At 45.5% G+C, this 25,254-nt stretch overlaps 1 protein-coding gene across 1 annotated transcript in view; it reads left to right on the top strand.

Annotated features, from left to right (window-relative positions):
- The first annotated feature begins 979 nt into the window (after positions 1 to 979).
- Positions 980 to 25,254, top strand: part of ASCC2 (activating signal cointegrator 1 complex subunit 2) — a 73,161-nt gene continuing 48,886 nt past the window's right edge. Inside the window, exons 1-5 of the mRNA XM_040351962.1 lie at positions 980 to 1,164; positions 15,804 to 15,962; positions 17,858 to 18,028; positions 20,899 to 21,028; positions 22,625 to 22,692. Of these exons, the coding sequence (XP_040207896.1) occupies positions 1,084 to 1,164; positions 15,804 to 15,962; positions 17,858 to 18,028; positions 20,899 to 21,028; positions 22,625 to 22,692 (609 nt within the window). The 5' untranslated portion in view covers positions 980 to 1,083. The remainder of the gene's footprint in view (positions 1,165 to 15,803; positions 15,963 to 17,857; positions 18,029 to 20,898; positions 21,029 to 22,624; positions 22,693 to 25,254) is intronic.

Genomic DNA, 25,254 nt, shown 5'->3' with positions numbered 1-25,254 from the left:
GTGCTGGTTCACCGGTTCTGGTCCGATTTCAGCCCGAATAGAACCTGAAACGCACCAAAAAAGGCACGCCTTTTTCCGACACACAGCACTGGACCCCTTGCGGAGATATGTGAACCGGCTCCATAGAGAGCCAGTCACATTCTCCTGCTATGCGAATTAAATGCGGGGAAACGTGCATTCAATTCCCATAGGTGTGAACCCGGCCTAAAATGGTGGTAAAGTGTGCTTTGTGATTTTTACCTACAGGTAAGCCTACAATAAAGCTTACCTGTATGTAAAATTAATATCTCCTAAACGTGCATCGTTTAGGAGATATATACTCTGGATGCAGCCAGTTACGTCACCGGCGCATACAGCCAGGTCCGGAACCGAGGGGTTCGGCGCGCCTGAGTGGGAGTGACGTCATTGCGGCCAATCTCATAGCCAGAGCACGCAAGCCCAGAATAAAGGCTGGGGGAAGATGTCAGTGTGCCGCTGGAAGGCTTTGTTCAAATGTAAGTATTATACGTCGGGCGCATACACGGCGATCTGTGCCCATTCGCTAGCGGGGTAGCCATTCATCGGGTCCGGCTGACTTGATGTCTGCTGGCCACCCATGATCTCTCCACAGAGAGGCAGAACGGGGATCTGCCAGTGTAAACAAAGCAAGAGGTGATCAAATACCACCAAAATAAAGCTCTATTTGTGGGGGGGAAAAAAGGAAATCAATTTTGTTTGGGTACAGCGTCTCACGACCGCGCAATTGTCAGTGCAGTATCACAAAAAAATGGCCTGGTCAGGAAGTGGGTAAATCCTTCCGGGGCTGAAGTAGTTAAACAGCCGCAAACAGAATAGTAAATAGACTCAGCTGTCTTGTTTAAATGACCTTCCACAGTAATAATATCTTTATCTATATAGAGCTTCTGTCCTATGGCAGCCATTGTTCCAGGGACCAGTAGGCTACAGTTAAATGGCGCGTGTGAGGACGGAATGAGAAGCCCTATGTATCCTAGTGAGGAGTAGGGTAATATCCGGGAGTGGTGACAGTGCAGAGCCCGGTGCCTGTCACGTGACGCCGGTTCCTCTCCGTTCTCTGTGTCCAGCATGCCGAGCCTGCCATTGGACCAGCTCCAAGTCAGCCATAGGGATCCGGGAACCGGAAGGCAGCGCTCTATCAGCGCCTTGGTGAGAGCTCCTCTATGTGACACATCGCTGTGTGCTGTCTGCTTATTATTAGGTGATGAGGAAGCCATACCTGGTGACTCTGCTCCATCTATGACAATAGATTGCATCTAATTCGGCTTGGAATGTGAAACTATGACCAATACAGGCATGGAATGTAAGCAGAGAAATGTGGGGACACCGGGAAAGCACCTGATGATGTCCTGGAAGAACCAGTGCTGTAATGGTGTCTACCTGTCATCATGCTGCTATTTATATAGAGATGAGTACATTGTCGCCATGTGACATCTCATTGCTCTACTTCACATTCCCAGCAAGTGGCCAGGTGACAGGTACTCTTTATGAGGAAGTTGGGGGTCTACTCTGGCCATGCATTGATTGTTGTGTCTTTTTATTTTTTATTTTTTTTCCAAGTAGCGATAAAGGCAAAACAGTTTTGGATAGAGTAAGGGAGGGTTATAATCATTGTTTTCCATCTGTGTCCCTTTGGGGAGATTTCCCTTTACTTCCTGTCTCATCGCCAAAAACAGGAAGTGAGTAAATTCCTGGTTGTCACCAGAGCTTGTGTCCCCATTGAAGGATTTCCCTTTTATTTCTGTTCTGATGACAACCCAAAAATTCGTGATTTTCTTACGCTCTCAGTGAAAATCAGGACCAATAGAGAGGGAGGGGGTGGATTTCTCTAATACGGGCACAGGCAGCATTAAATTTTTAACATGGTTCTAATGTCTCCACATTCTATCCAAAACTATTAAAAAAAACAAAAAAACATTTCCCCTTAGTTATACTCTCAGCCTACAATGTGGAGGAATGAATCTCCCACTGCAGCTATTGTATTTAGGAGCTGTCAACAGTTGCATCTGATTGGTCGGTCAACCGTTTTTTAACCACTTGCTTAATGGGCACATAAACCCCTATCGTGCCCAGGGTGAAATTTCAGCTTCCGGCACTGCGTCGCTTTAACTGACATTTGCGCGGTCGTGCGACGTGGCTCCCAAACAAAATTGACGTCCTTTTTTCCCCACAAATAGAGCTTTATTTTGGTGGTATTTGATCACCTCTGCGGTTTTTATTTTTTGCGCTATAAACAAAAAAAGAGCGACAATTTAAAAAAATATATATATATTTTTTACTTGTTGCTATAATAAATATCCCATTTTTTTTTTCTCAGTTAAGGCCGATACGTATTTTTCGACGTATTTTTGAAAAAAAAAAAAAAAAAAAATCGCAATAAGCGACTGGTTTGCGCAAAAGTTTTAGCGCCTACAAAATGGGGGATAGAATTATGATTTTTTTTTTTACTTGTAATGGCGGCGATTTGCGTTTTTTTTTTTTTGTCAAGGCTGCGATATTGCGGCGGACGTATCGGACACTTTTGACACAATTTTGGGACCATTCACATTTATACAGCGATCAGTGCTATAAAAATGCACTAATTACTGTATAAATGTGACTGGCAGTGAAGGGGTTAACACTAGGGGGTGAGGAAGGGGTTAAATGTATTCCCTCATTGTGTTCTTACTGTGTGGGGGGAGGGGACTGACTGGGGGAGGTGACCGATGCTGTGTCCCTATGTAAAGGGACACAGATCGGTCTCCTCTCTCCCTGACAGCACGTGGAGCTCTGTGTTTACACACAGAGCTCCACGTCCTGCTGTGTAACCAACGATCGCGTGTACCCAGCGGACATCCCGGCCGCCAGGCACTCGCATCGGCTCCCGAACGATGCGCCGGGCACGTTGTTTCCCCGCTGCGCGCACAGGGAACAACGACGACAGGACGTCCACTCGGCACTTGAGAGCCGCGCTGTGGACGTCTTTCGACCATAGCGCGGATCTCAAGTGGTTAACTAAGGGGTGGTGGCAACAGGGCCTCCCACTGATCAAAATTTGGCCAGTTCATCAGGAATTGGACAAAATTCGCCTGGTGATTGGCAAGCTTAAGGCTGCATTCACACCTTAGCGCGTTTTGTACCGCGATTTGCCGTGACAAATTGCGGCGTTTTGTACCGCGATTTGCCGCGACAAAACGCGTCGTTTTTCAACCTTGTTTTCGCTGGAGGGGTGATTTACACATTGTCGGCTATGCCGAACGCCGAAGCCGCCTGAAAAAAAGGGTCAGGGACTTGTTTTGAGCTTCAGGCGTACGGCGTTTCGGCGTTCGGCGTGGAGATGTGAACCATCTCCATAGAGAACAATGTTAAATCACCCCTCCAGCGTATTTTAGGCTGCAATAGCGCCGGGCTTCAGGCGTTAAAACGCCTAGGTGTGAATGGAGCCTTAGACCCCTAGCTTCCCCTGCCCTCTGCGCCAGGGGATCAATCACAGGCTGTGGATGATCCGCTATTTTCCCTGGAAATTCTCAGAGCTTAGCACTTCGGCGGTCACACTCATTGGTCCTCCTTGTCCCCCTGCTCACCTTCCTGATGCCAATGTTGTGTATTTTTTTGGGGGTAGGGAGCTGAGGTTGGCACACTGATACTTGTTTTGATGCTTTCAATGTCTGGGTATATGACCATGCCCAAGAAAAATAAAACTGAACTTTACCCTTAACATCTTGATGAAAAATAATGTTCTTTAGCAAGGAACATATGTTCCAAATTAATATCTATGCTACCAAAATTTGCGTTTGCTGTAAATTGCCCCCAGCATTGCTCCTGTTCCTTCTTCCTGAAGGCTGCCATTTTGCTGAAGCCCAGAGGCCCTGAACAGCAGTAAATAATAAAATGGATCTAAACCCATTGATTTAATGATTACAAAAAAAAAACAGTTGCCTAGCCCGGATTGCCAACTGTCTCATTTGCTTATCTCCTCAACCAAACTCAAACCGTCAAATGGCTGAGCTCATAACAGATTATATGTGCAGTTGCAGATCAAACTGAAGCAGCTTCCTTGGCTGTAAAGCATAGGAGGGTTTTATACTGCTTCAAGGCTGTCAACAGATCGGCCTCTAGAAACTCGTCAGTGCCTAAAAATAAAAATAAATATAAAGCAATTGCGCATGTGCAGAGCAGGGCGAGACAGTATATTACTGTTTTTTAACTGACTGCCAGCTGTGCACTGTAGCTTTACCACTACATTGTGGGATGGCTGTGCAGAATCGACAGATCGGGTGTGCTGTGATTCGTCGCAGCACATGCTGATCATCAGGTCCCGATGTTCTGTCAAGAAGTGCCCCCCCCATCGAATAGTGCCCGGGACGAACTGCGATCGTGAGTTCCTAGGAGCTGGGAACCACGATCTGTCATCTCTTTTATAGTCAGTCCCATCCCCCATAGTTAGAACACACACATAGGGAACACATTTAACCCCTTGTTCGCCCCCTAGTGTTAACCCCTTCCCTGCCAGTGATATTTACACAGTAATCAGTGCATTTTTATAGCACTAATCGCTGTATAAATGCCAATGGTCCCAAAAATGGGTCAAAAGTGTCTGATATGTCCGTCATAATGTCGCAGTCACAATAAAAATCGCCGATCACCGTCATTACTAGTATAATAAAAATGCCATAAATCTATCCCCTATTTTGTAGACGCTATAACTTTTGCGCAAACCAATCAATATATAAGTGTTGGGATTTTTATTACCAAAAATATGTAGAATAATACATATCGGCCTAAACTGAGGAAAAAATATGCTTTTTTTTTTTTTTGGCTATTTATTACAGCAAAAAGTACAAAATATTGTCGCTCTTCTTCTTTTTTTTTTTATTTTTTTTTGTTTATAGCGCAAAAAATAAAAACCGCAGAGATGATCAAATACCACCAAAGGAAAACTATATTTGAGGGGACAAAAAAGGATGTAAATTTTGTTTGGGTACAGCGTCGCAATTGACAGTTAAACAGTTAAAGCGACGCATCGCCATTTCGCTAAAAAATGGCCTGGTCATTGAGCAGCCAATTCTTCCGGGCTGAAGTGGTTAAATAGTTAAAGTATAACTAAAGCCAAAAAATTTTTTTTTTATTTTTTTTTGAGGGATTGGGAGGGTGATGAGCAGGGAGTAGTGAAAGCTGCTGTCAGGTGTTTGTGGTGGTTTCTTTTAGAGGTCGACCGATATGGGTTTTTCTCTGGCCGATGCCGATATTTGGAAATCGGGGCGGCCGATGGCCGATATGTGTTGCTGATTTTTGCGGCCGATATTTTAGGCCGATTTTTATTTTTTCCCCTCATCTCAAAAAACCTAGGGTGGAGAGGAGATAATTGTTTAGGGTAGAGTGCAGCCTGTCAGTGCCACATCAGTGCCAACCAGTGCATCACCTTATCAGTGCCAACCAGTGCATCACCTCATCAGTGCATCACCTCATTAGTGCCTCACATCAGTGCCCACCAGTACAGCCCAATGTCATTCACTGCCACCAGCGGAGCGCTCCAGGCTCCGTTCCATCTCCCAGCACAAGAAAGCTCCAATGTCCCTGGCCCTGACGTGCTGCCCCGCCTCTGCCTACAATCCCCAGAATGCAGAGCGGGCCTGGGGTTTGTAGGCAGAGGCAGGGTGCGCAGCACATCAGGGGACGTTTTTTTTTTCAGAGCGGAGGATGTCGGCAGCGGCGGCCGCCGATTGACTGTTGCAGGCCCGCTGGTTGGCTGCCGCGCTGGGTGTACCAAGATGGCTGCGGCTCCGGAGCTAGGCCGAAGCCACGGCCTTTCCTAATGCTGTGACCGCGGCGGCAACCCGCGGATTGCCGCCGCGGTCACAGCATCAGGAAAGGCCGCGGCTTCGGCCTAGCTCCGGAGCCGTGGCACCGCTAGCGGCCATGTTAAATATCGGCCTAATTTGGAAAAAAATCGGCTGATGCCGATTTCTCAAACGGCCAAATATCGGCCGACCTCTAGTTTCTTTCTTTTTTTTTAAATTTCTGTCCCATTGGGGAGATTTCCCCTAAAGGTGGTTGTAAACTCCCATACATGAATTGTACCTATAATAAGGCATGTACGTACGTACGTACGTACGTACGTACGTACGTATGTACGTACGTGTGTGTGTATATATATATATATATATATATATATATATATATATATATATATATATATATATATATATATATATATAGTAAATATCTCCTAAATGTGCACCATTTAGGAGATATTTACTGTATATGCAGCTGATGATGTCATTGGCACGTGCGCTCTGAAGAAAAGGCCACCCGTGCCGTTCCTTCAGAGCTCTGTGCCGTATCTGTGGGAGTGGTGTCACGTGGCTCCAGACACGCACACAGTCCGAGTCCGCGGACCTGCAAGGAAGACGGGTGAAGTTGGATGCAGCCTCCAGCCGTGACAGGCAATGTTAGAGTGCTTAGTTTGCAGGTGCGTTTCACATAATGTGCTAGTATGCAATGCATACTAGCGCATTATGGCTTTATTTTGCAGTTCAGAAAAAAATGAACCCTGCGGTTTACTTCCTCTTTAAATTCCTTGTTTGTAGAGACAAGAAGTGAGTAGAAATGTATCTAATGTGAAGATAATAACCTTTTAGGCATTTGTCCCTGGAACAAGTTACCCCATTGGGAGGTTCCTATATCCTATTCTGGTTTGGTGGCGACTCAAAATTCTGATTTGTCTTTCACTTTGATTCCTGTGACGACGGCCACAGACAGAGAATGGATCTCCCTAATGGGACGCAGACAGCAATAAAAACCCGTTTTTGGCTTTAAATACACTTTAATTGTGGTCCTTGCTAAGTTCTTCACACAGAAATCTTTCTGTCCAGTTTCACATGGAAATGAGCTATCTACAGTAATCTATCCGTTTCTATCGTTTCCTTATTTCAAGGGAGTTTCCTTATTTTCAAGGGAGTTTGTGGTCAAAATTGCCAAAATATCACAAACTGATTTATTTACTTTTTTTTTTTTTTTTTTTTTTTATGTATACGTTTTAGTTATTTGTTTGCATCAAAGCAAGAAGGAATGACAAGTGTGCCTGGAAGATCAACAGTTGTGCTGCTTTTAGTTGCATTTCTTGCTGTCTAAAAAAGGAGCTCCATTGTAATCTATCATCTAATTAAACTGCCTCCTTGTCAGTGCTATACAGATGAGTAATCCATCATCTTATTAAATGTCCTAATTTCAACAGAGGTGTCTTCAGCCTTGTCAGTGCTATAGAAATGAGTTACTGTACTATTAGTCCCATTGTTCCCTACAAAAAGATCATATAACCTACGTACATTACAAATGCAGCTAATTTAGCATAGGGATGAGTTCAAGCCTTGCTCTGTCCTGAGTTAAGACATTTCTCCTCATTCAGACGGAACAGGAAGTCAGGGAACATTTATTTTCCCTGTTCGTCTTTCAGGACAGGTACTGTAGAGAGACACAGGCTCCTCCCCTCACAGGAAACACCGCCTTCCAATTAAGAATTTAAGCCTCATCCTCCCTCAGCTCCTCAGTTTATGGTGTTTCCTCCGGAGGGGAGACACCGCTGGGGGCCAAGGGCCAGACAGCTGGGGAAGCTGAGGCCAGTTTTCCTGAGAGGGGGGACCTGTTCTCCCTGGGCTCAGGGCTATTTTTTAAACGCATGGCGTCCTGGTTGACTGGGGAAGTCACTTACCCAGGACATCGCCGTGTAGCGTCCCGCGGACATTCCTGGGGTGGATTCAGCCGCGGAGGCCTATTCACTCAACGCACAGGGGTGGCGCTGCAGGCGGGGTGCACGCTCCCTGTGAGATTTCACAGTCGGCCAGGAGCTGGGCCGGACCGGATGACGAGTGACGTCAGTTCCGGGGGGGGGCGGGCACTTCCGCCGGATACGCGTCACTGGTCCCGGACGCTGCAGTGTGAAAAGGCCTGACGCTGGGCTGGTGCGGCCTCTCTCTTCTCAGCCGTAGGGTCGGCGTTTTGGCAGGCAGTCGCGACCACATTCCTCAGCGAGATGTCGGAAGCAGAGGCTTCCCGTGCACCTCCGGATGACGACAGCACCAGCCACTCTAAGGTAAGGAGAACCCTGGGGTGGTGTTCCCTTATCATGTTGTACAGCTTCACTGGTGATTTTTTTTTTGTTTTCTTCTCCTGGTGGTCGGGGAGTTTGTTAGTGTAGTGTGTCTGGAACCCTGGTGGTGGTTGGTCCTAGAACACTCCTGGTGGTTACCTGTATTATGCGCTGGTCTCTCTTTTAATCTAGCCTCCACTTTCTTCTGTGTTTTTCAGAAATCCACAGAAAAATCAGCCCACAGCAGGAAGAAATGCCCTTCCTGCAGATCTTCACTTAGTGAGAGTTGGAACAAAGCACTTTGCAGGAGATGTATTGAGGGGCTGGTTAAAGAAAGGGAGGCAGAGCAGGCATCTGAATTAGCAGCTTCTATGAAAGAGCTTTCTGGCACCTTTCAATCGTTTAAAGATATTTTTGCTAATTTTCAATTGCCCCAAAGCAGCCCTTCTGTAGCGCAACAGGTAATTCCACCGAGTCCTGAGGTTCTTCCCTCTGGGAGTAGAGAGAAACCTGCGGATATCAGAGAGGATGCTGAGGAGGAGCAAGACAGTGCCGCTTCTAGCTCCCAAGAGGAGTCAGATAGTGAGAAGACAGAGGCAGGGTCCTCAAAGGTCTCTCGCTACAAGCTTTCCCTTGAAGAGGTGGAAGAGTTATTGGAAACTATCCACGCTACTTTAGGGATAGTTGAGGAGAAAAAGACACTGTCACTCCATGACCAGATGTACAGTGGTTTGGGAGAACAAAAGAAAAGGGTTTTTCCAGTCCATGAAGTACTGGTCAATGCCATCAAAAAAGAATGGCAGGACCCAGAGAGGAAACCTTTCTTCTCAAACTCTTTGAAGAGGAGGTTTCCTTTTTCTGAAGAGGAGGCTTCAGTGTGGAACAAATCCCCCAAACTAGATGCCGCCTTTTCGCAGGTATCCCGACATACGGACTTGGCGTTTGAGGACATGGGGGTCCTTTCAGACCCCATGGACAGGCGGATGGATTCGCTATTAAAAAAGTCCTGGGATGCTTCCCAGGGGAACCTTAAGCCAGCTATGGCAGCAACAGTGGTGGCCCGTAATTTAGAGCATTGGCTCTTACAAATTAAGGCACATATTGAGGCCGGAACGCCAAAAGAGACTATACTTTCCTCTTTTCCAACTTTACTGAGTGGTGTACGGTATGTAGCGGACGCCTCAGCAGAGTCAATCCGCATGTCTGCCAGATCTGCAGCTCTATCTAATTCTGCAAGAAGAGCTCTCTGGCTCAAGACATGGCAGGGGGATAGCGCCTCAAAGGTTAAATTGTGCGGGATCCCCCTTACAGGAGACTTATTATTTGGGCCAGGCTTGGAGGCTGTCTTAGATCGTACAGCCGACAAGAAGAAGGCTTTCCCCTTAAAGAAAAAATTTGGGGGACAGACAAAGAAAAAATTCTGGACCCAAAAGAAGGTGGAAGTCCCCAAACCTGAGGGAAAGAAAAAGTTTTGGGGACCAAAAGGGAAAGGCCGTGCCGGGGCACTTTTTCGTGCTCCTGAACAGCCCCAAAAACCTCAATGACGGAGTCAAGGTGGGAGGAAGGTTGGGGGCCTTTCTCCCACAATGGGAGACGATCACCAGCAACCAATTTGTGCTGGGGATCATAAGGAGAGGGTACAGACTAGAGTTCTCAAGTCCCCCCCCATCCAGACTCTTAGTCACCAATTTGCCCCAATGCAAAGAGAAATCTGTGGCTCTGATCTCCTCTCTTCAGGAGTTGGAGGATCAGGAGGTGGTAGTTCGGGTTCCATCGGAGGAGATAGGAAAGGGCTTCTACTCCCACATATTTGTGGTCCGCAAGCCTTCAGGGAAATTCAGGCTTATACTGAATTTAAAACCTCTAAACACCTCGGTCACGTACAAACGGTTTCGGATGGATTCCATCTATTCCGTGAGGACACTCCTCCTTCCGAACTGCTTCATGGCATCCATAGATTTAAAGGATGCCTACCTACACATCCCAATAGCGGATTGCCATCAGAGATTTCTCAGACTGGCCGTGAGGTCCAGAGAGGGGATGTTTCACCTGCAATTCAAAGCACTCCCCTTCGGGCTCTCCTCTTCCCCCCGCATATTCACCAAAGTGATGGTGGAGGTACTAGCCTTTCTACGTCTCAAGGGCATCCTGGTGATAGCTTACCTGGACGATCTGCTATTCTTTGCAGACTCTCCGACACGGTTGTCCCAGGACCTCCAGGTTGCAAAGGGGATTCTGGAGAACCTAGGTTGGTTACTCAATCTGGAAAAATCCAGCCTGACACCCTCCCAAAGAGTCACTTTTCTGGGATATGTACTGGACTCAACCAGACAGATGACTTTTCTCCCAATAGAAAAAATTCAGAAGGTGGACAACGTAATATCACTTCTTCAGAGCAGTTGCCAGCTTCCGATAAGGAAAGTCATGTCAGCTCTGGGGTTATTAACATCTTGTCTTCCTGCAGTGCAGTGGGCGGGTCTGCATTTCCGACCTCTACAACTGTTCATACTGAACATTTGGGACCACAAACCGGAATCCTTGGATTCCCTGATATCCATACCGGTTCACATCAAGAGGTCCCTTTGGTGGTGGAGGAAGGGGGCGAACCTTTTACAGGGCCTGGATTGGATCTCCCCGATTTCCAGAACAGTGACAACAGATGCCAGTGGCTCCGGTTGGGGAGCACACCTGGACTCCCTTCTGACACAGGGTCGCTGGGCAAAAGAGGACTCGCAAAAATCTTCGAATTGGAGAGAACTAAAAGCGATAGAGTTAGCCCTCAAAGCCTTTCAGAAGGAGCTGCAGGGACAGCATGTTCGAATCAGGACAGACAACTCCTCGGCAGTAGCTTATGTCAACAAGCAGGGGGGCACCAGGAGCAAGTCCTTATGGGATCTGACAAAATCTATTCTCATATGGGCGGAGGCCAATGTCTTGTCCCTCTCAGCCATACATCTGAAGGGAGAATTAAATCAGGTCGCAGACTTCCTCAGCAGGAAGAAACTGAGGGAGGGCGATTGGGTTCTGAATCAGGAAGTTTTCAGAGCGATCACTCAAAGATGGGGTCTTCCGGAGGTGGATTTATTCGCCTCAAGAGAAAATGCCAAAACTCAGCTCTTTTTTTCCCTAAACAGATGGGATGGAGCTCTGGCGGTGGACGCTCTGGCCCAAACCTGGAAGTTCTCCAGGTGTTATGCTTTCCCCCCTCCGGTTCTAATACCAGCAGTCCTGAGGAAACTGCAGGGGGAGAACACAACACTCATTCTCATCGCACCTCATTGGCCCAGGAGACCATGGTTCTCTATCCTAAAAAATCTATCGATAGAATCTCCTTGGATTCTACCAATTCGGGAGGATCTCCTTTTGCAGGGTCCAATCTGCTGCCCGCAGGTAGAGAGATGGAACCTGGCAGCCTGGCTTCTGAGGAAGAGCTGCTGAGGGGCAAAGGGTTTTCAGAACGCTTGGTTGAAACACTCCTAAGCTGTAGAAAGAAGGAGACGCAAGCCATTTACCAAAAAGTGTGGAAACGGTTTAACATCTGGTGTGCAGAAAGCTCATTCAGTGTCAACAGCTCTGTGGCTGTTTTAGAATTTCTTCAAGCTGGAGCTGATAAAGGGTTGGCAACTAGCACGCTGAAGGGTCAGGTGTCAGCGCTAAGTGTATTTTTTGAAAAACAACTAGCATTTGACCCTTGGGTCTCTAGATTTTTTAAGGCTTTGAGTAGACGGAGACCTGTTAAAACCTCCAACTTCCCAGTTTGGGATCTCTCATTGGTTCTTCAAGCCTTTACAGTAGAACCATTTGAGCCTTTAGACAAATGTAGTTTAAAAGTGATCACTCTCAAAACAGTGTTTTTAGTAGCGATCACTACTGCCAGGAGAGTGAGCGAACTCGAGGCCCTATCTATTAGGGTCCCCTTTTTTCAAGTTTTTCCGGATCGCATCATTTTTAAGACAGATCCGGCTTTTCTACCAAAGGTAGCTTCTAAGTTTCACAGAAGTCAAGAAATAACATTGCCTTCTTTTTGTTCAAATCCTGTGAGGGAACAGGAACACAAGTTTCACAACCTAGATGTTAGGAGGTGTGTCCTACAATACTTGGATTACACAAGTCAGTTCAGGAAAGCTGATTCACTATTTGTTTTGTTTTCTGGGTCCAAGAAAGGGTCTAGGGCTTCTAGACGCACGATAGCCAGGTGGTTAAGGGCAGCCATCGTTCTAGCCTATTCTTCTAGGGGAGTAGAGCCTCCACAGGGTATCAAGGCTCATTCCACCAGGGCAGTAGCAACTTCCCAAGCAGAGTGTGCTGGTGCTTCCCCGGAGCAGATCTGCAAGGCTGCAACATGGTCTAGTTTCTCAACGTTTGTAAAACATTACAGACTGGACCTACTTTCAACCAAAGACCAGGCTTTTGGACGCAAAGTACTGCAAGCAGTTGTCCCACCCTAGGGTAAGGTGCTCGCTTATCCTCTCTACAGTACCTGTCCTGAAAGACGAACAGGGAAAAACGGGGTTACTTACCGGTAACATCCCTTTTCCTGGAGTCTTTCAGGACAGCACTGATACCCACCCTCTTTTGTTGTAGGGGATATTATGGAAACTCATCAGACGAGGCCGTCAGGTAAGATGTAATTTTATACTTTTATGACGTGTTCTTGTGTCTCCCCAGCTGGCCGGAGGTACTCTGGAAAAAACTGAGGAGCTGAGGGAGGATGAGGCTTAAATTCTTAATTGGAAGGCGGTGTTTCCTGTGAGGGGAGGAGCCTGTGTCTCTCTACAGTACCTGTCCTGAAAGACTCCAGGAAAAGGGATGTTACCGGTAAGTAACCCCGTTTTTTTCCACATCCTGTCTGATATACAGAACAGAAAGTCAGCACAGTAGTTTAGTAGTGAGCACTTCTGCCTTGCAACACTGGGGTCCTCGGTTCGAGTCCCTGCCAGGGCACGGTCTCCTATGTTTGCATGGGTTTCCTCCAGATACTCCTGGTTTCCTCCCACACTCTTAACCACTAGCCGTCCGGCTGCCGTCATTCTACTGAGGCAAGTCGGCTCTACTGCGCAAATCGCCATAGCTGTCTGTCGGCCCTTTAAATGTCCATAGTGGGCGTGTGCCGGCTGCACGGCGGGGGGACACGATGCATGATGTCCACCAGCCATGCACGATCGTGGGCATGAGAGCCAGAACGTGTGTGTGTGTGTATGTATATATATATATATATATATAAACACACAAATCCCCATTCTGTCAGGAGAGGAGCAGCAATCTGGCTCCTCCTCTAGTCAGTCACATCCCCATACAGTTAGAAACACTCACGAGGGAACATGTTTAACCCTTTGATCGCCCCCTAGTGTAAACCCCTTCTCTGTCAGCGACATTTACACAGTAATAGGTGCATTTTGTAGCACTGATCGCTGTATAAATATCAGTGGTCCCAAAAATGTGTCAAGTGTCTGCGCTGTCTGCCCCAATGTCGCAGTCCTGCTAAAAATTGCAGCTCACCACCATTACTAGTAAAACAAATAATAATAAAAATGCAATAAATCTTTTCCCTATTTTGTGGAAGCTATAAATGTAGCCGTTCTTTTGAATGGCGCGAACGTGGTGACGTCATCGACTACTCATATTCGATGCTGTCGCCGCCATCATGCTACACCCTACCTATGCCTTGAAAGCTACTGCGCATGCGTCAAAGTCATTTCGAACATGCGTGGGTTTCCACGGCGATAGGTAAGTATACAGACGCTTCAGGTTCTCTATTTTTCTCGTCGAGATTCTGGGCAGTTTTCTTGACGAGAAACCCCAAAGCCTCGTACACACGCACGGTTTACTCGGCAAGAAAGCTCTGCCAGCAGTTTCCCTGCTGAGAAAACCGTGCGTATGTACGAGGCTTGAACCTTTCTTCCTATTTAGGTAATGGGTGTCAGGCTGAACAGAAAGTGAGGGAAATAATCTTTATTGGGACACAGACAAATGCTTTTTCAAATCAAAAGGTGTGGGATAGATATGTATCATGTTTTTAGCAGCAGAGAAAATGTGGGGCGTTGCGATCCAAAGAGATAAGAAGAAAACATTTGTAGATGTTAAAAAAAAAATGGGGGACAGAAGGGATGTAAGAGAAAGGAAAAATAGAGCAGTGGGGTAGGGGAAAGGTCATGGTGTTAGGAAATGTTCTTTACAGTATAATTATTATTATTTTTATTTTTTTAAACATATGTTATAGTTACTTGCTGTGTGCAGTAGCTTTGCATAGAGCAGGCCCAGTCCTCCTTTTTTGGGGTCCCCCACCCATGCTCCTGCCCCCCATAGTAAACTGTTCGCTGACAGCCTTCTAGCAACCAGTGACACTGACAGTGGTCAGAGCCTAATGGGGAAGCTGAGACTCTAGTTTCTATCAGGTCCTCTCTCTCTCCCTCCAGATTTTATAGCCAATGTCTATTTGCTATGGATTTGCCTGCTGGCGATCACAAGGTGAGCTTACCTGATGAGGAACTAGTGTCTCAGCTTCCCCATCAGGCTCCACCCACCCAGCTACAAAACTCTTCAGCCGCGGTGTGACAGCTGCAGCGGCAGGAGGGAGTTTAGCTGCACTGAAAACAGAGTATTCATATAGACATTCTGGTCTTTGTGCAATTCCACACACAAGTTTGTGTGCATACTAATGTACCTGTTTGCGATCTGATGACCACACCGACATGTGCAGGGGCATGATAGAATTCTAAGGAGTGGTATGCACACTCTTTATGAGTTCCCTTGACAGTGTTCTAATGAGATAAGCTGCAGTGTCTCTTTAGAAGTAGTAAAAGTAATTGTAAAGTTTTATTTATTTATTTTTCATTTATTTTTTATTTTTTTATAACAAATATGTTATCCTTACCAGTTCTTTGCAAGGGTTTTGCACAGAGCATCCTTGATCCTCTTCTTCTGGGGTGCCCCGGCAGCACCGTTCCTCTTCATCGGGTGCCCCCCACGGAAAGCAACCATTGACACAGCAGGACTTGGTCCCGCCCCCCACTCTCATTTCACTGGATTTGATTGACAGCAGCAGGAGCCAATGACTCCCGCTGCTATCAATCTATCCAATGAGGACGGAGATGGCGGCTGAAGCTGCTGGGCTCGTGCTTGTTGCTGGAATGGACAGGTTCAAGTAAGAAAAGGAGGGGGGTTCTGGGGGGCAGCCGCAGCTCAGAATGTTTTTCACCTTAATGCATAGAATGCATTAAGGTGAAAAACCTTGAGGGTTCACAACCCCTTTAACCTTTAGGGAGTCTCTTACAAAAAGTGAAATCCCTGTTGCAGAGGATGCCTAAAATACTGTGTCCTAGTGCAGACTTCTGAAAAAAATCAGTGAATTAAGACAGAAGCAGGAAATGTTTCTGGGGGTGTTCTGTACCCCAGCTGTGTACAGAACACCTCCGGGTTGCCATATTGCTTTACATTTTCTGGAAATGACAATGGCTTCCGATTTCAAATAGAAAAGTAATTTTTAATAACATTAAATTACAAAATGGCTTGTGCAGCAATTGTATTTGTCATATTATTTTAATAATCTTGTATTTATTTTTATTTTAAGAAAATGGAGCTCTTCTTTAAAATCCTTGCAATGCGCTGATCACTCAGAGGAGATTGTTTTGTTTTTCTTTCTCAGCAAATGTGGAATTACACTTTAAGTGCAGATTATTTATAAAACTGTCAACTTTTCTGTTTCCTTGTAATTCTGCAGGACCCAAAGAGAGTGCTGTCCAGGAACTTTATAACATATACTTCGCCACCTGACTCCTGTGATCCAGCTCTTCTGGAGGAGTTTTTGGAAAGGGCAGATTTTATCACAAAGGATTTGCAATGGTTATTATCATTGCCACATGATCGTTTCTGGTGCCAGGTAAGGAGATGCCAGCCAATTTTCCTGAATATTACCTATTTTTTGTGCTTTTATTGTCGTCACTATATTGACTGTTGGCTGTACTCAATATTTAACGACTGTTCCCACCTTTAAAGTTTTGTTATAAAGCCTGGACATTTTTTACCTTGATGCATTACGGTAAAAGATGTTTAGGCCTCAGTATCTCCCCTCACCCGCTTTTTTACTTACCTGAACCCTCATTCGATCCAGCACTGTGCACGTCTGCAGCTCTTCTGTCACCTCACTTCCAAGTTTCACAGTCTTTGCTAAGGCATTAGAGTCATTGGCTCCCAGTGCTGTCAATCAAAGCTGTCTGTGTCTAGTGAGAGCCCACATAAGTGCCCCCATAGAAAACGGCTTTCCATGGGGGCATTCATGAAAAGAGGAGGTTCGGAGCCACTCTGTGCACTTGCATTGCAAAAGCCTGTTTGTTACAAACAAAAAAAAAAAGTATTTACTAGGGATGTCCCGATACTATTATTGGTATCGGTACCGATACTGAGCATTTCCCCGAGTACTTGTACTCGGGGGAAATGCTCCGATGCCTCACCCGATACCTGGGCAGGTAGGGGAGTTGCAAGTCTTCTCTAACCCCCCCCCCCCCCCTGCTCCATGCTCCGTGCCGTCTTTTCCCCCTCAATTTGTCAGGATGGAGAGCGGAGGTAGGAGCCGCTAAACCCGGCTCCTACCTTTTCCGAATGAACAGAGTCGGTGATCACTGACTTTTTCAATACAGTAGTCAGCGGATCACACCATCTGCTACACTTATTACGCAGACTAATCCCATTTATTCCTAAAGAAGACATAGCAGTCATGGTGGGAACAATTGTTAACTCCAGGCTGGACTATGTAAATGCCCTCTATCTCGGACTCCCAAAGTACCAAATCACGCACCTGCAGGCCGTTCAGAACACGGCCGTGCGTCTGGTGACTGGAAAAAAACCATGGGAATCAATCTCCCCATCACTGAGAAGCCTTCACTGGCTACCAGTGAAAGACAGAATCACTTTCAAAGCACTCTATCTAACGCATAAATGTATTTGGGGTAATGCCCCCCAATACCTATGCGACAAAATAAAAGCCTACAACCCCAATCGCGATCTGCGATCCTCCAACCAAAATTTACTCCAAATCCCCAAAACCAGATACAAGTCCAAAGGAGAAAGAAGATTTGCTGTCCAAGGCCCTCGACTTTGGAACACTTTGCCAACCTCCATTCGGTTGGAGGAGAACCACTTGGCCTTTAGGAGAAATATCAAAACCCACCTCTTCTGAGCTCAAGGGAGAAGTGGTCAAACAAGCGCCCAGAGGCGATTCAGTTCGCATGTGTAGCGCTATATAAATTTTTCACTCACTCACTCACTAACTGAGCATCGTAACCTGTGTTTACAATGCTTCAGTTTATAAATGGAGAGGAGCTTCTCTCCATTCTTAGCTGAGGCTACTGAGAAAGGGACTGGGGAATCTGTGTCCTTGGTCCCTTTCTCTGTCTTAAAGGGGAGATGTTAGAGGTCGGTAAAGACCCCAACAGGGCTGATTAAAAAAAAAATAAAAAATTGCAATAAATGTGTATACTTTTTTTTTAAATAAAATGTAAAAAAAAAAAAAAACGCACTGACAATCCACCCCCCCCTAAGAAAAAAAAATCACTGTAAAAAAAAAAATTTAAAAAAAATACTGTCACATGACATAAAAAAAAAAGAATCGGTATTGCAAGTACTTGAAAAAAAGTAGCGGTACTTGTACTCGGTCTCAAATAAGTGGTATCGGGACAACCCTAGTATTTACCATCACTTTTCTGACATATTTTAAACAATGATCAAATTTGCCTCTTTTTATTGATGTGGCTTTTCTTCCTGTCTTGTCTGCCACAGGTGATATTCGATGAATCTTTGCAGAAATGCCTGGACTCTTATTTGAGCAATGCTCCACGGAAATATGATAGATGTACGCCTTTCCCACCTGCTGTAAAGCAGGTGCAGGACAAACTTCATCAGTATGTTTTTCTAACCTTTCTGCGAATGTCAACACACAAAGAATCAAAGGTACAACTCTGTCACCTTTTAAAGGAAATCTATACTTCTAGAAATATAGAAACTACCATTGATGATTTCTCTCCTCAAATGCTAATTGCCTAGTCCTCTCTTAAACTAATAGCTGGACCAAGAATGCAGCTAGTCAGAGAAAAGTCAGAACTTGCTGTTGTGGTTCACAGCCACCAATGTGCGCACAAGCTGCCTGAGGGCTATTTCCGAAGTGCCGTTTATAAACGCATTTTTACAATATGGCAACAGGGAGGTGGCTATACTAGTGTCCCGCTATTTATTAAAGATACACTTCCATCATGACCCCTCCGTGATATCATTTTCTTTATGATGTACTTCTGTGAGTTCTATTGTAAAGATGTCGCCATAAAAAGTAAATCAAATACTTCGAGAAGCTCAAAAACTATTGCACAGGTTCTTTCTTTAAAAAAAAAAAAAAAGTTATTGCTTTGCTATGGAAGGTGCCAGACCCTACCTTGTCTACTATTGTGGATGGATCTAGTTAATAAGGCCTTGCTTATGTAAAATGACACATGCTGCTAGACTCTGCCCTAAAAAATATGATACACTTTGGTTGAGCTGGACATCTGCAGTGTCAGGAGATATAGAGGTTTGATTTCTTAGTCTTTTTTAGAGTTTTCGATTGGACTTTATAATGATGTCTTTGTTTGATTGTACTTCCTGGGATCTCTTTTTTTTTTTTTCCTCAAACAAAGGTTTTTATTGAACAAAAGTAAAAAAGCATACAAAACTCCAGAGCATTAGCAAAAAAAGAACAAACAGTCAGTGTGGCGCAGCACACCTCCATACACTTATAAGTAGAATAGCCCCCAGTCCCTCCCCCGAGTGGGCAGTTCAAAGTTTTCAAGTACAAGCCAACGCCCACCATCCCCGTCCTACCTCAATACACTCCAGCAAGTAGACAGCATAACATATCGTACACATTCCCCCCCCCCCCCCCCCCAAACCTAGAACAAACAATCATACACAAGATCTATCGGGGCCAGACCTGGGTCGTTGAGCCAACGGGCCCATAGTTTTTTATATTTGCCGCTGGTCCCTCTCCTCTGATACACAACTTTTTCCAGCCTCAATGTAACCCCCATCTGTGTAATCCACTCCTGCACCGTAGGTGGTTCAGTGTCCTTCCAGTGCCTTAGGATCATCAAGCGAGCCTGGAACAGGGCTCTACCAATAGCTTGTCTAGGGATATCCTCCACTAGAAGGCCATCAGCTATCCCCAGTAGACAAATCTTAGACTCCAAGGGAATCCGAACCTGGAAAGCCCCATTAATAGTGTCAATGACCTTCGTCCAGTACAAGTGGAGCTTTGGACAGCGCCACAGCAAGTGGATAAGATCACCGTGGTCCCTGCTGCACCTAGTGCAGCAGGGGTCCACCCCCAGTCTGGCCGGTGTGTAATGAACCCTTAGGAGTATGTAGAGCTGTGACAGTCTATGCGCCACGTTCAGGGAGCACATGGGAACCGCCTGCAGGGCTTCCTCCCACTGCTCATCCTCAAACGCGCCCACATCCTGTTCCCACCGAGCTACCGCCTTCAGAGTTCAGAGGGGCGCCCGGTAGGAAGAGATTCAGCAACATAGTATAGCAACTGGATATAAACAGATAGTTAAAGATCGGTGCCGAGTCTATGGACCATACATCCGCCTCCCTCTGTGCATCAAACGCATGTCTAAGCTGCAAGTAATAAAACCGCAAGTCAGCACTGAGCTCCTGGAAGGATCTCAGGCAGCCCGCTCTAATTATGTGCGTCATTAGGGACACCCCATAATGTTTCCACTTCAGACCATACTGTATTTTAGCTATTTCCCGGTAATATAGATTATCCCAAATGGGGCTGTATTTAGTGAACCCTGTCACCCCCTGTAGCATCCTGACTCCTTTTTATGATGCAATCTCGCCAGCGGTTTTGGGTACATTACTTTGATAGGCTTCTATGCATAACATTCTGTACTGCTGGCCTGTCTGTATGTACCCTTTTCTGTATATGAAAATTCATAAAATCACCTTTTTAAAGAAAATATTTTTTATGTGTTTTTCAAAGGGGAAGTGAGGGAATATATTGAGGAAGAATGGAAAAAACCTTAAATATTATTGGCACATGTCAGAGTCGGATAATTTTTATAAAACCATGTAAAAAAAGTACCTAAAAATACAGCAGGTGCCCAGCTTTTTATGGTCCTTTGTGCAGATGACTGTTTCGAAATTTAAGAGTTGTTAGTTGGGCTGCGTAATTTGTGGGACTTTGGGAAGAGGATGTAATGCATCCATTGTACACACAATCGAACAATATGTTTTTTATTAAATACTTGGTTGACCCCCTTAAACCATTCAAAACAGAATATGCAGATTCTGAATTGAAATGCTAGTGGCATTGTGCCCAGGTGTGGGAAGAGCCCAGCGTGTATGGCCCAATGGTTTGTTTAAACTGTTATAAAGGAATCTTTTTAAAAGGATGAAGCGCCCCTGGAAATGCCTGTAAATATGCTTCAATTTAAGAGGTCTCAGGCCTGTCGCCATATTTTCTTTATGAACTGTTAACACTGCTTGCTATTTCATGCAAAAAAATCCGGCTTTTGATGCACCTTAATCAAAGCGCATAATCTATAGATGGTTAATGCATGTAAAACACACCGCACCTAAACTGCAAAGGTGTGACGCAGGCCTTAGTGCAGCAGTGGTCTTCCCACATTAACAATTTGCTGCATGCAATTCACCTACTCGGAGTTGATTTTTTTAAGGTTCATGGCCCTCTGAGGAGAAAAAAAAAATTGCACTGAATGTAATGGTTTGTTATTTTAGAAGGTGATATTTATCCCGACAGGGTCCTTGCTTTTTATCTCTTGCAGGATCATCATATTACTCCCTCTGTGTTCGGTGAGATTATTTATAACAACTATCTTTTCGACATTCCAAAGCTTTTGGATATATGCATCCTGTTTGGTAAAGGAAACTCTTCTCTTCTACAGAAGATGATTAGTAAGTGAGCTTTATGAGAACACAATGAAAAGTTACTCATCAAATCTGCGCTAAATCAGTCTATCTTTGGTAAAGTCAACTGTTTTTTTTTTTTTTAAAGCAGAGATGTCCCCAACAACCAGAATGTCTTGCAGTAAAACCTTAAAACATGGATAAGAAAAAACACACAGATCTGGCTCAGCAATTAACACTTTAGGCTGCAGTTGTGTACTCAGATTGTCCAATTTTCAGACTCCTGTCAGAGTGGATTAAAACACTCCCATGCTTTTATCTGCACACCTTGCAGATACTCCACTGATGCAACACATCCGGGACTCTCCCTCCTGATTGGCTGAGACACTGTGCCATTGGCTCCTGCTTCTGTCAATCAGTCAGTTAACCAATGAAGAGAGAGAATGAAAGGCAGGACCATACCGTGGCTCCGTGTCTGAATGGACACACAGAGCTGTGGCTCGGATGCCCCCATAGCAAGCTGCAGGAGTGAGGGTCACAAGGAGCTGCTCTGTGCAAAGCCACTGTACAGAGCAGGCAAGTACAAGTAAGTAAATAAGTAACCAAGAAAGAGAAAAACAAGACTTTAGTATCACTAAAAAAAAAAAAACGCCCCTCTAACTATTTTCCTCCCCTCTTCTCTAAACCCTTAAATGAGCTTGTCAGCGTCCTTTCTTTCAGTCAAATTCTGTGAGCAGAGTGGGAGGCAGGGCCGAGCCGCGTTGTCTGTGTCGGTGGACACCGGCCACATGGCTCAAGATCAAGCCTACAAGTGTGCCACCATAGGAAGCAGATTAAGAAGAGTAGAAGCCAGCGGGGGGAGATTGGGGCTTCTCTGTTCAAAACCATTGCACAGAGCAGGTTAGTATAACATGTTTGTTATTTTAAGAGAGAAAAGATTGAGCAGTAACAATTACGTTAAGAAGTTAAAATGGAGCTTGACACCAAAAAGAGAAGTTTTGCAAGCATGCAGGACTTTTATTGCAGAAGAACCATATTATGTTGGGCATGGCCAGTCAAGATGGCTGAAGATCCCGTGCCCAGAAGACCAGGGGAAGATGTTGGCAGGCAACACGGGAGCTGAAGAGGAGGTGAATGTAGTTCCACTTTGTTACAGTGGTTCCCACTCTCCCCTATATAATGTACAGTATCCTGTATACTGGTAGGCTTGGGAAAGGGAGGCCTACTCATGAAATGCAGAGCAATATCAACCACTAATTCCAGAAGTAGGAGGAGACCTAAAGCATGCTCCTGCTGCTGCAACAGTCTGTCTGCTGATAGGAGGCTAGAAACTGGACATTCTTGGTACAAAACCACTGGTTCAGGTGGCTGCATCTTCCCTATTCTCTCCCAGATTGTGGGGAAAGAATTCTTCTAGCATACAAAATGTGAGTGCATTATGTTTGATTCTATTACTAACAGTTTTATATGCTGTACCAGATCTGTGCACTTTCCTAGCTTACCTGTTTTGAAGATTTTATTAGTAAGACATTGGTGTTCCTTCCTGCAAGGACTTGAACAATATGGAGCTGTTGGCATAACAGACTATGAGGGTTACTGTGGGAAATTGCAGCATTTTACATCAGTTTTCGTGTGTATTTACAGGTAACATCTTCCAGCAGCAGCCAAGCTATTATCAGGATCTTGATGACAGCATACCTACATTACTACAGGTAGCAAAATCTTTGTGAATCATTTGCTAGAAAAATTTGGTCAGTTCATTTACACTTCAGCTTTGGATACAGTGGGGAATGGTTAAAAAGGCTGCCAGTTGTGCTGTTGGGGGTGATTTCCCACTACTTCCTGTCCCAGAGACACAGCAGGAAATAAGAGGAAATCACTCATAAGTATCTTAGACATGTTACCAGAGCAGTTGTCCTTTCCGGGAAATATTTCCACTTTCCTAATTTTCCGGTGACTACTTTAAATTTGTGGATTTGCCATAATAGGGTGAATCAACTCAGTTGTAACAAGAACATCAGTATAAATCTGGCAGCCGTTCTAACTCTTCCACAATATACAAAACTGTTTGACCGTGACCACTGCCAATATAACTCCCTGAAGATTGGCTTCTTATATGCTTGTTTTTGTGTACCTTATAATAGTGTATGTATTAAGGCTGATAAATAAAAAAAAAAACATTTGGCTAACAGGTGTAACCAGGAACCAGACCCAAACATGCACAGGACCCTTTTGCAATCCACTCAGCGGCAACACCAGACCTGTGTGAACCAGCTTCATTAAGAGCCAGTCAGATTCGCCTGTCATGCGAATTGGATGCAGCTAAACTGGCATCCAATTTGCATATATGTGAACCCAGCCCTACTCTTCATTAGACAGCTCCTTTCAAGGTTTAAGACGGAGAGCTACTAAACTGGGGGATGTCTATTCAGCTAGCCCATAGTGGTCTGGAAATTCTTTTAAGTGTTTTATTTGTGAAACTGAGATTTGTAGACTTATAGTAAATAAATATACAGTACACCTATTTAAAAACTTAAAAAATAACATTTACCCAAAAGCAGTCTAGTTTTTCCTTAACCATTTAATACTTGGCACTTTCACCCCCATCCTGCCCAAGCCAATTTTCAGCTTTCAGTGCTATCACAATTTGAATGACAGTTGCATGGTCCTGCAACACTGTACCCATCTGACATTTTTATAACTCTTTTTTTTTTTTGGGGTGCTATTTATTTACCACTGGGTTTTTTTTTTGCTAGACAAATGAAAAAATACTGAACATTTTGAAAAAAAAAAAAATTTTTTAGTATCTGTTTTGCAATTGAGTAATTTTCCTCTTCACTGATGTGTGCGCTGATGAGGCTTCGCTGATAATCGGGACACTGGTCAGTGCCCTGATTATCCGTGTAAACAGTGTGCGGACAGCCTTGCCAGTTATCGGCACTTTTTTCTCTCACGCAGACATAACTAGTAAAGAAAGGAAGTTTGTGAACATATGATCAGTTGTGATTGGACACGCTGAGTACATGGTAAAGGGTTGCTGTGATTGTAATCCGAAGGGCACAATGGTCACAGAGGGCACCTGATGCGTGCTGCGGTTCTGGGAGGACGTCTATGGATGCCCTCCCAAAACTATAGTACCACACTGTACTCATCTTTTGGCTATAGTGTGGTACTGAAGTGGTTAAAGATACTGCTGAGCTGCAGACACCATATGGTGCAAGAACATGGGCACCCTCTCCCACATGCCAATTCTCAGTGTCTAAACCAGGGGTCCTCAAACTACGGCCCACCAGTGTGATTTACCCGGCCCACGGACTGGCCCTTTAATTCCGCAGCAATCCCCCTCCCCTCTGATACCTTTTTATCACACAAGATGAAAAACACGACAGGTCCTGACAAAAGGCGGGTGTTTTCAGTTTAGCAGCGGGGCGGTGTCGGCAATCAAACACCTGCCTTTCACTAGCAAAGTCCTGCCCTTTGTCCGGACCTGCCATGCTTCGTGTCTTGTATGATTGAGGTAGCAGAGAGGCGGAGTGCTGGGATGTTATAGGAGGGGTGGCAGTGTAATATCGATGGGGGGAGATCCGTGATGGGGGGGGGGGGGAGATCCGTGATGGAGGGGGGAGAGATCCGTGATGGTAGGGGAGAGATCTGTGATGGTAGGGGGGAGATCTGTGATGGTAGGGGGGAGATCTGTGATGGTAGGGGGGAGATCTGTGATGGTAGGGGGGAGATCTGTGATGGTAGGGGGGAGATCTGTGATGGGGGGAGATCTGTGATGGGGGAGGGGGAGATCCGTGATGGTAGGGGGGGAGATCTGTGATGAGAGGAGTTTGTGTTGGTTGGGATCTGTGATGGGGGGAGATCTGTGATGGGGGGGGCGGGAGATCCGTGTTGGGGGGGGATCCGTGATGGGGGGGGGGGATCCGTGATGGGGGGAGATCCATGATGGGGGAGATCTGTGATGAGAGGAGTTTGTGTTGGGCTTTGTGATGGGGGGAGTTAGTGATGGGGGATCTGCTATTGGGGGGACCTGATATGGGGCTTTTTGATGGGGGAAATATGTGATGGAGAGGAGTCTGTGATGGGGGGATCTGTTATGGGGGTCTGTGATGGGGGGGGGGTCTGTTATTCTGGGCTTTGTGATGGAGAGGAGTTTGTGTTGGGGGGCTTTATGATGGGGAGGATGTGTTATGGGGGCTTTTTGATGGAGAGGAGTTTGTGGTGGGGGGTCTGTTAATGGGGGCTTTGTGATCGAGGAGTTTTTGTTGGAG

Source organism: Rana temporaria, chromosome 1 (genome assembly GCF_905171775.1).
Source record: "Rana temporaria chromosome 1, aRanTem1.1, whole genome shotgun sequence".
Lineage (NCBI taxonomy): Eukaryota > Metazoa > Chordata > Amphibia > Anura > Ranidae > Rana > Rana temporaria.
This window is presented reverse-complemented; position numbering and strand designations above follow the sequence as displayed.